The sequence below is a fragment of the Cervus elaphus genome, chromosome 25 (assembly GCF_910594005.1).
Source record: "Cervus elaphus chromosome 25, mCerEla1.1, whole genome shotgun sequence".
Classification (NCBI taxonomy): domain Eukaryota; kingdom Metazoa; phylum Chordata; class Mammalia; order Artiodactyla; family Cervidae; genus Cervus; species Cervus elaphus.
In genome coordinates, this window is record NC_057839.1 from 38,758,952 (window position 1) to 38,769,368 (window position 10,417).

The 10,417-nt window shown below is 46.3% G+C and overlaps 1 protein-coding gene across 10 annotated transcripts in view; it reads left to right on the top strand.

Moving 5' to 3' along the window:
- Positions 1 to 9,816, top strand: part of GDNF (glial cell derived neurotrophic factor) — a 28,373-nt gene extending 18,557 nt beyond the window's left edge. For all 10 annotated transcript variants that reach the window (XM_043887854.1, XM_043887857.1, XM_043887849.1 and 7 more), the window contains exon 3: positions 6,677 to 9,816. In XM_043887854.1, coding sequence (XP_043743789.1) covers positions 6,677 to 7,161 — 485 coding nt within the window. In that variant the 3' untranslated portion in view covers positions 7,162 to 9,816. The remainder of the gene's footprint in view (positions 1 to 6,676) is intronic.
- The last annotated feature ends 601 nt before the right edge of the window (positions 9,817 to 10,417 follow it).

The following is a 10,417-nucleotide window of genomic DNA, read 5'->3' on the forward strand; positions in this document are numbered from 1 at the left end:
GAGCATGCAGAATCACACAGAAGTGTGTAGGTATATATGCACACACCATGCGTGTATATATGCGCATGTGTATACGCACATACACAGAAAGAGGACTTCTCTTTTCCATGTGCTTGGTCTACAGAGCAGTTTGTACTTTACCTGGGCTTCATGTGGGCAATGAATATCAGAGTCAATGTCCTCCACTGCCAGGGGGGGTTTCCACTCACCTCCTTTTGTGGACCGTCTTTCAGGGGAGGCTCCACATGTGAGGGTGGGCTGCCCAGCCCCGCAATGCCTCCAGATGCAGCATCTTAGGCCTCATATCCAGGATCGAGCCCACCCCAGAACTGGGCACTGCCTGGAGCAAGGGCACCCGGGTGCTGGTTGAAGAAGCGCATCTCACCTGTGTGGCCCTGGCTTAGGCCGTAGGTCATGCCTGTGGACCTCAGCGTATTAACTCTTGCCCGTCCAGTATCCAGCAGCTGGGTGATTTCCAGTGAAGCATAGAGGCAGGACCCCCAGAACAAGGAACACCTGGGTCTTCCCTCCAGCACCCCTGCATCCTTGAGGCTGGCTCTGGCCTGGAAGACGGCTCCTTTACAAGAGGCCCTCTGTGGGTACCAGAGTCCAGGCCCCTCTTCTCTGGGCCCCACAGAGACCCCTCCCACTCTAAGTAAGGGGTCACATCCTCACTGCTCTGTGCACAACCTTGAGCTTGTGGGCTCCCTCCGGGGCCCATGGGTGGAAGACAGGCTGAAAAGTGGCTTAGGATCCCAGCCGGGCAGAGGAGGGGGACCATCCAATAGGACTATAAAATGACCTCTTTGATTAAAGTATCATTAACCTGTACTCTTTTTTTAAGAGAAATCTAACATTTAAAAGAAAACTTTGTCCACTAAAGGCCAGCCTAGCCAAGATAATGTTTTGAATTATGTGCTTTTTAGTTTGACTATTACAAGGAGTACTCCCAGATCTCACCATTGTTCCTATAAAAACTCAATTAACTTTACAAGATAGTCAATATCCCAGGCCTTTGTTCCTGGGGTTGTGTTATTGTTTTTTTCCCATAATCGAGGAAGGCAAAGTCTGGGTAGTGAATAGTTTGGTTTGTTCCCGGAGTCTGGCCCAGTACAAGGTTTCACTTGTTTAAATAACACTGTTTATATGAAGGACACATCAAAGTTTAAATATTTTAAATAGAATAATGCCAAAATATTTAGTTGCACACTAAAAGGATGACTTAAATGCATTTGAGCATTTTGATTGTTCAAAAACTTTAGCTTTTTGATGTCCATGTTTTCTGAGATCGAGCCTCCAAGTGGGTCTGGGAAATGAGCAAGTGTTTGACCTGTTTTTTCAAAACGATGCTCTTCTTTTGTGGTTTGCAAGTATTTTACTGTCAAAGTTCTTACTAACAAGGGCCATTTGTGTAGCTGACATGCTGCCAAGCCCTTTATAGGATGAAGAAAGTGATATGACATCAAGTCTTCATTTGGGGAACTAATCCAAACACAAGCCCCTTTCTTTCCACTTTGCTCAGTGAATTCCAGGAACATGGAGGCAGCCATGGGTTTCTTGGTTCGTGACGGGTAGTTTACTTGCCTGGGCTGGGTACTGGGCCTCTGCAGGATGCTAAGGATTGGCTCAGTGAGGTGCATGGCTCCCAACACACCCCACAAATACCTCATGTTGATAAATGGAGGTCTCTCTAGAAATGAACTCAGTCAGCAGCAAAAGGCCTGGGATTAGGAATTTTCCATTGGAAGAGACAGGCCTCTTTGCTCTGTGGTTTGGAAAATATCATGCTGCCCTTTTCTAGTTTCCAAAATTCGTATCCATGTACAACTTTCAGCATAAATATTTATTTTTTTACTCTATTCTTCAAGAAGGAGAAGAGGATGGGGAGGGTGGAATCCCTTCAGTTCAATTAGAATTGCCTATGTCCTGAACTTGAGGCTTCAATAAATATTTCCACCTTAACAACAAGTTATAAGGGAGATGTCCCATGAAAGGAGAAGTTCTTCTCATAGCTGCTCTCTTCAGTTTAACACAGGGAACACGGATTGACTGCTTCCCCAGTGTGAGAAAGGCTTTTAATTCAAGTTTAATGATCCATTCACCACCTCACCCTAAAGAATAAGTGATCAGTGCATCCACACTGCTACACATATCACCCCAGAAGGCCAAGTAGAAATTAAAATAAAGGAACTATACATTCTCACAGTAAAAGATAAGTATGTCCCAATCATTACTGAGGATTGCTTATACTAAAAAACCATTTGCTAGTTATCTGAAATTCAAATTTAACTTGGTATTCTATATTTTATCTGGCAAGCAAAGCCAGTGGACAAAGGCATACAGTCAAAATGTCATAAAAAGGAGGGACAGTGTTTTTCTGGAAATTTGAAAGTGTCAGGCAATTAATAAAAACATTACAAATGCTGATTCAAATCATCATTATAACTCTAGTAAAAAGAATGTAATTTATCATGATATATAAATTAATGAGTCTAAACTAGTGTAAGCTGAACTTTTGAACTCGAATGTTTTCCCGTTTATGTTAAAACTCTCAGTAATATTTCATCCTCATTTCTGATTAATCTTTAGTTGATTCTTAATCAGTTTTAACTTCCATGTTCCCAGGTTCTTAACTTAATGATCTATTCAAGAGTTCTTAAAGAGAACTGGGGACTCCATCATGTGAATCCTTTTGTAAAACAGTCTTTTAGAAATTTGAGGCCTTTTTTTTTTTTTTTTTTTGTATTTTTACTAATCACTAATTTATCGGGGCTTCTTCCCTCATGGCTCAGATGGTAAAGAGTTTGCCTGCAATGCAGGAAACCTGAGTTCGATCCCTGGGTCGGGAAGATTCCATGGAGGAGGAAATGGTAATCCACTCCAGTATTCTTGCCTGGAAGAGCCTGACAGAGAATCCCATGGACAGAGGAGCCTGGCAAGCTACAGTCCATGGGGTCGCAAAAAGTTGGACATGACTGAGCAACTAACATTAACTCATTTCTGATTAATCTTTAGTTGATTCTTAATCAGTTTAGTTGATTCTTAATCAGTTTTAACTTCAATGTTCCCAGGTTCTTAATGATCTATTCAAGAGTTCTTAAAAAGAACCAGGGACCCCATCATGTGAGTCCTTTTGTAAAACAAAGAGTCTTTCAGATATTTGAAGGCTTTTTTGTTTTGTTTTTTGTATTTTGACTAATCACTAATTTATCAGTTAGAAGTTCAGACTTCTGTTCAGGTTTCTGAAACCAAGCACATCTAATTTCCTCTTTTATAACTTATTGTTGGAAAAAAGTCACAAATAGCACAAGCAACTCATCCGTCAAAATAAGTAGTTCATGTCTTTAACATAGGGCGATTTTTTTAAATTTTTTAGGCAATTCCCTGGTGATCCAGTGATTAGGACCTGGTGCTTTCACTGCCATGGCCTTGGTTCAATCCCTGGTCTGGGAACTAAGATCCAGTATGCCCCACAACACAGCCAAGAAATAATTTTTTTTTTTTTTAATTTTAAGAAAAGAGAAGGAAAGGAAGGGAGAAAGGGAGGGCAGAAGGAAGGAACAAAGAAAGGTGGGAAGGAAGAAAGGAAAGAAGATTCCTAAGGGACTCAGGTAGGAAATGGTTCAGGGGAAATTTCGAATCCAAATACCCTCCCACTCTCCCAGTATTGCTTGAGAAAACATTGCTCCCAGGGAGCCAGAGCCTTTCAGAATCCTCGGAATGAGGTGGGCTTTGAGAGCTGACACTGTAAAGGTGCGGGGGAAGCTGGCAAGGGAGGCAGCTCTGAGACAGTTACTTGCTCTCAGGTGGGAGATGACTCTGCACTTGTGGGCACTGGGGCTGCCCATGGGGTGGAGACTGTGTATTCTGGAGCCTTTCAATTCATCATGGTGTGGCTGAAGCCCAAGTGTTCCCTTGGGAAATGAAGGACTCTCTACCCTCGTAAAGTGACCTAAGTCGTTCAAAAAGAAAAAAACATCATTGCAGGCCTCCAGGGACCAGATCCTACTCTAAGCTCCCAGGATTCATTGGTGAACAAGCTAAGCAGAAGTCCCTGCCTCCTGGAGGTGACATTCGCTCAGAGAAGACAGACAACAAATAGGCACCATGAGAAAAGTCAGACAGTGTGTTGGAAGGGGTCGAGTAGTATGCTGTGGGGGGAAGAGGGCAGGAGGATCTGGATTCGAGGTTGGGAGGAACTTAATTGAAACAGGGAGGTCAAGGTGGGGCTGGGTAGTGGTGACTTTTGAGCCGACTTGAAGGGGATGTGAGTGTGAGTCACTGGGTTCTCTGCGGGAACAGCGTTTCTGTAGAGAGGGAACAGCCAGCAAAAGGCCGAGTGCCTGATGTGTGCGGTTCTCAGCCATGACAGTTTTGCCCCCAGGGGACATCTGGTCGTATCTGGGGACACTTCCGTTTGTCACCATTGGGATGGGGGTGGAGGCTAGTATGGGTGTCTTCTGGGTAGAGGCCAGGGGTGTAACTAAACATCCTTAAACGCTCCCACAACAAAGGATGTGCCAGCCCCAGTGTCAGTAGCACTGAGGTTGAGAAACCCTGTGTTTGAGGAACAGGGAGGAGGCCAGAGGAGCAGGAGGGGAGGCAGTAAGGAGGAGGGAAGTCGCACACGAGGTCATCAGTAACAAAGGCTGGACGGAGAGGGTGGCCCCATCAGGGAGGGCCGTAGGCCGGTGTGGGCTTTGGCTTTTACTCTAAGAGAAGTGGGGAGCCACTGGAGGGCTAGAGCAGAGAAGGGACATGAGCTGCATTCACAGTTTCAAGAGCGTCGCCCTGGCTGCCAGGTGCAAGATAGACTGAAGGAGGGTAAGGCTGGAACGCGGGGGCTCACGTCTGGTGTGATTATCCAGACAAGAGGTGACTGGTCATACACCAATGGATGCAGCTTCGAGACTTCTATGCACAGAACCATCCAGTGTCAGATTTTAGATTTAGGACAACAAGGTGATCTGGAAATTCCATACCATCCCCACTCTTTCCATAACTACATGTCCTATATTTTCCCCTAATATAGATAATATTATATATTATCTATCTACCTGTATAGACAGATAAGAAAGAGGAATCAATATGGTTAAGTCGCCTTAGCTGGATTATGTTTTACACACTAGGATACCTGATACCTGTTTTAGCAATTCGTTCATTACAAAACAATTTGACATGGGTTAGGCACAGTGTAATCCTCTGCTTTACCATGGTCTTGGCAAAAAAAAACATTCCCTCTTGCTAACAACTCTTTTGTTGTATATTTTTCTAAGCAATGTAGAACCGTAAACATCCTAATTACCTGAAAATGGGATCGTGTCCGACTCTTTCTGACCCCATGGACTATAGCCCACCAGGTTCCTCTATCCATGGAATGTCCCAGGCAAGAATACTGGAGTAGGTTGCCATTTCCTTCAGGGATCTTCCCAATCCAGGGATCAAACTCACATCTCCCACATTGCAGGCGGAGTCTTTACCATCTGAGCCACCAAGGAAGCCCTGAAAAAGGGATGATGGGAGCATAAAAGGTCTAGTACCTAATACATGGACATCTGAATTACTTTCCTCTTTTAGAAGTATATTCAGTTGTTCAAATAGTTTCTCTTCCCTTACCTGATCAGCTGAAGCAAATGTTGAAATACAGCAGAAAATGCCAAAAAACCTTGAATTCATGCATTTGCCCAAAATGCATCCTAGAAGCATCACCTCAGTCATTGCTCCATGTGATCTTCCTAAGGTGCACGTCTGTTGTCCTCTTTGCAGCCAAAGCCAGTGGGAGTTGTAATGACAGCCTGCCGAAGAGGCAGGACCCCACCGCTCCTGTCCACAGACAGCATCGAATTCCATGTATTGCTGTGATACATGTAAACATCATCTTATGTCTGACCTTGTATTTTTAAAGTCCTGCTAATCCAAGGAAGTGGTAAATTAGTCTCTTTATTAGTGAACAGTGGGCTGTTTTTCCGTCTCTTTCTTTATGTTTTTTAAGGAAGTTTTAAAATATAGTTGAGTTCAGGACTTTTTCACGTGATCTATCCAAATGGTTCTCGTTCCACTCAGCAGGGCAGAGGTGTTAAGTCAGGATGGAGTTCAGAGAGGCGCACTTGACATTCCAGATGAAAGCAGCAGTGTCTTCCAAGATTAATCCATCTTTCACCTTCTAAGACAGGGTTTCTCAAAGTAGGGTCCAGGGACCACCTACCTCAGAACTCCCCCAGGGCTCCTTGGCTCCTCCCCACACTTCCCTCGAGGGTCGGCCAGGTCTCTGTATTTTCCCAGAGTATCCCAGCACAGTCCTACCCACACTCACAATTGAGAACCCTGACTGCAGCTTACCGTTATTAGAACAAGAAATGACCCTCCATCAGCATCTCAACATCGACTTGTTAAAAATGGCAGACGTCATCCAAATGGAAATTCCGTTTCTAAGGATTGGTTCTCCACATGGAAGTGTGTCTCCTTCAAGTGAATGAATTTCCTTCCTGGGAATCTTGGGGGGTGCCTTTTGGCCTTTGTCCTTGGGGGTTTACAGTGGTCCCTGAAGGGGTCATTTCGCCATGGGTTTGTGGGGTGGGCACACTGGGTCGTCTTTCAGAGAGACTGATCTTAGAGACTCCTTGAAATGGTCATTGCTCTTGCCTCATGTGACCATTTCTGTTTTCTTGTTGCACAGCAAATATGCCAGAGGACTACCCTGATCAGTTTGATGATGTCATGGATTTTATTCAAGCTACCATTAGAAGACTGAAGAGGTCACCAGATAAACAAATGGCCGTGCTTCCTCGGAGAGAGCGGCACCGGCAGGCGGCAGCCACCAGCCCGGAGAATGCCAGAGGGAAAGGCCGGCGCGGCCAGAGGGGCCGAAATCGGGGCTGCGTGCTCACCGCCGTGCATCTGAACGTCACTGACTTGGGTTTGGGCTACGAAACCAAGGAGGAACTCATTTTCAGGTACTGCAGCGGCTCCTGCGATGCAGCCGAAACAATGTACGACAAAATATTAAAAAACTTATCCAAAAGTAGAAGGCTGGTGAGTGACAAAGTCGGGCAGGCGTGTTGCAGACCCATCGCCTTTGATGACGACCTGTCCTTTTTAGATGATAACCTGGTTTACCATATTCTAAGAAAGCATTCCGCTAAAAGGTGTGGATGTATCTGACTCCGGCTCCAGAGACCGCTGTGTATTGCATTCCTGCTACAGTGCAAAGAAAGGGACCAAGGTTCCCAGAAAATGTTTGCCCAGAGTGGAAGATGAGGACCAAGGAGGCGGAGGAGGAGGAGGTGGAGGCAGAGGAGGAAGGCAGCCGTTGTGGGAGCCTGGTGGAGGGAGATCCAGCTGCAGAAAACTGGACAGGAGAGAGAAAAAAAACAGCCGTCCGCGTTCTTCCGGGCGGCCGCTGACGTCACCGGAAGCTCAGGGCTGGTGTCCCTGGTTGGGTGTTGCCATCGTTTCATCTGATACAGTCCACCGCCACGGGTCACGGGCGCAGTCGCGGATGCACTTGAAACCAAACCAGTGTATCTCCTGTGGTTTGCTTTCACATGTCTAGAGACACCAGGGAAACGGTCCTCCTGGTGTCATTCCTTGTCATTGCGTTTTACTGCTGAAGGCAAGAAAGGTTTATTTTTCTGTCACTCAGTGGAGACATACCCCGGAAAGGAGGGGAAAAAAAAAATCAAAGACCCAGGAGAGATAGAAACCTTTGCTTTAAAGGTTCAGGCCTGAGGTTTACTCCAACCAGCATTTTGGGGAACGGTGGGTGATTGATTTCAAACATGGTGTGTGGGGTGGGAAGAAGTTGGCTAGGAACCAAAAAGGCTGTCCTCATGACTAAAACCAAACCTGAAGGTATTTCCTTTCTGCCCTTGGAAACAGGAAACCAGTGTGGTTTTTCGGCAGCATTCTTGCAGGAGAGCGTGCGGGAAGGCCCCCAGCTGCACCGGGGCGGGGAGGCCGCTGGGCTGTAGGTTTACAGAGAGACAGATGTTACATACACCCCAGCTCCGTTATGCGTGGTCACCAGTGACCAGAGAAGCTACTCGATGCAATGCATCCGTTTCAGATACAGAAATATAGAGAAGATATTTATTGAGATTTAAGTTATTGTTATTTATTACCGTTCACTAATGAGTTTTTCTTTTTTTCCCTTATTTATTAAAGTTTCTTTTCAAAGGTGCCAAAGTATATGTGCTCGCAAAATGCAAAGGAAGGTGGCAAAGGAAATTTTAATTGGGATCAAGGGTCCATGCTTTTCAAAGTATTAAAAAGATTTTCGCTAGGCAAAAATCACTTACTTTACCTTTTTAAGAAAAGCCCTTGTGTGATTCCACCCCCCCTCTCCCAACCGGGTCTCAGCATCTTACCTGTTTTTATAGTTTAGAGAAGGAACATGTCAGAAGGAAAATTTCTGATGGACCTTCCTTTTCAGGAGCAGCACGTGGAGGCCATGGCATTTGCCCTCATTTCTACACGGTTCCCTGTCCCAGCAGACAGGCCGTGTGCTCCATTTCCTGCAGTGTTTAAGCTCCCACCCTCCCCTCCACATGTATCTGTCTGTGATATGCATAACCATATATGTCAAAGGTTAAAGTCCCTTTAATAGGTGGTGCTGGACTCACTGTTGACCTCAATGTAACAGTTCTGTCAGGTAGCCGGGGTTTTGCCCTGACAGTGGAGACTCTTCCCCTATCCTTCCATCCATCCACCGCCTTCTTGAGAAACACATCTAGGCCCAGCACAGCCAAGGAGCGCTGCGGGCCTTCTGGAAGTGGGGTCAGCCTGGTTGCCATACAAACCACCAGGGGCTGCCCCCATACACCTGACTCCTCCTCAGAAGAAGGTGGCCGGGAAGGGTGGACGTGGAAGACGGGCCCTGGCCCAGCCTCAGCACACCTGCCCCACTGCGTGGCTGCTGAAAGCCTTTGACAGGGCAAGGACATAGGGTGAGAAAAACTATCTCAGCGACCAGGTCATGGATTTGTCTGGTCACTGCCCCCCTGCTCAATGAACTGGGCCCTATTTTAAGAACTTGTGACATATCTCATAAAAGGGATTTTTATCAAAGAGATTATCACTACATCACTGCCTTAGTGGCTATTAGCTCCAAAGTGGTACAGATTTGGCAAATAAATAGCCTACTGGCCTCCCTCAAATAATCATGCTAATTTTACAAAGTAATCAAGAAGCAGCAGTTACCAGACATCCCTTTGCCACCCCCACCCCCAAGGACCCAAGCTGCCCATCACTCTGCCCCCTCTGTCCTTTCTGCTCCGCTTGCAGGACTCGGAAATAGAGGAAAAGGGCCTGCCTCTCAACCTCTCTTGGGGCCCAAGCAGGGAAACTTGCTGAGGAGTGGCCTGCTCAAAATAGGGACAGGTCGAGGCGACCGGTCGGTCATGAAGTGCAATTTGATGCAGCCCCAGATCATCTGTCCAATTCAGAGAATCCTGGCAGGTCTGGTGGCCGGCGTCCCCAGGGGTCAGCCTCGGCCCCAGCTCCCTGTGGAGAGTCTCTGCCCACAGGGGTGGTAGAATTCAACGGATGCTGACAGCTCCTTCCCAGCATCACCTACACACCATAAGCAGGTTTTCACTGAAGCAACTTGCTCCGCCAAAGCCACAAAAGGGTAAAGTTTGTGATTTTTCTTTATTGTTGCGATTACCATCTGATCCAGTAAGGAGTGCACTTCTTTGGAAGTTCTGACTTCTCTGATCTGTCTCAGTCGTTTGTGTTATACAACCAAAGTTCTCTACAGACTTTATTTTTGTACAATATTATTTTGTAACTTTTTACAAATAAAAACTCATTTCTATTGCTCTCTCTACTTCTGTGCTATCTCACCGACCCAGGGACCACGGCTGACTCAGGCTAGAAGTCCGTCCCTTTCACCACCACTGAGCCACTGGTTGGTTAGTGACCTTGTCCATCAACTCTCCACAACCAATCAGTACTCAAGTGGGGAAGAACTTGCAAAGTTGTTCTTTCTTTATTCATTCCACAGACGCTAGGTGTGCGACATTGTGCTAGGCACTGTCCAAGGCACCAAGGATCCAACAGTGGCCATACCAATCTCTGCTCAACAGAGAGACTGAGCTCTGCTTTCTCCTTGTGGGGTTGATACTTCGTTTGAGGAGAGAAAGACAATATTCAAAAAAGTATGTAGGGGGTCGTGTGTCAATAAATGAGTCACCATTTATAAAGGATACAAATAGGGTATCATAACAGAAAATAGCGGCCCTGCTCTAACGAGAGGTCACATTGAGGCAGGACTTAAGAAATAGGAGTGTCCTGGCAAAACCCTGCGGCAGGCAGGCGCTTGGACGGCGCCACTGCTTTGCACAATCCCGAGTGACGCCCTCGGTTCACGTGGGTTCTCCGCAGCAAAGTAGCAGGATCCGGGGAATTGTGCAAATGG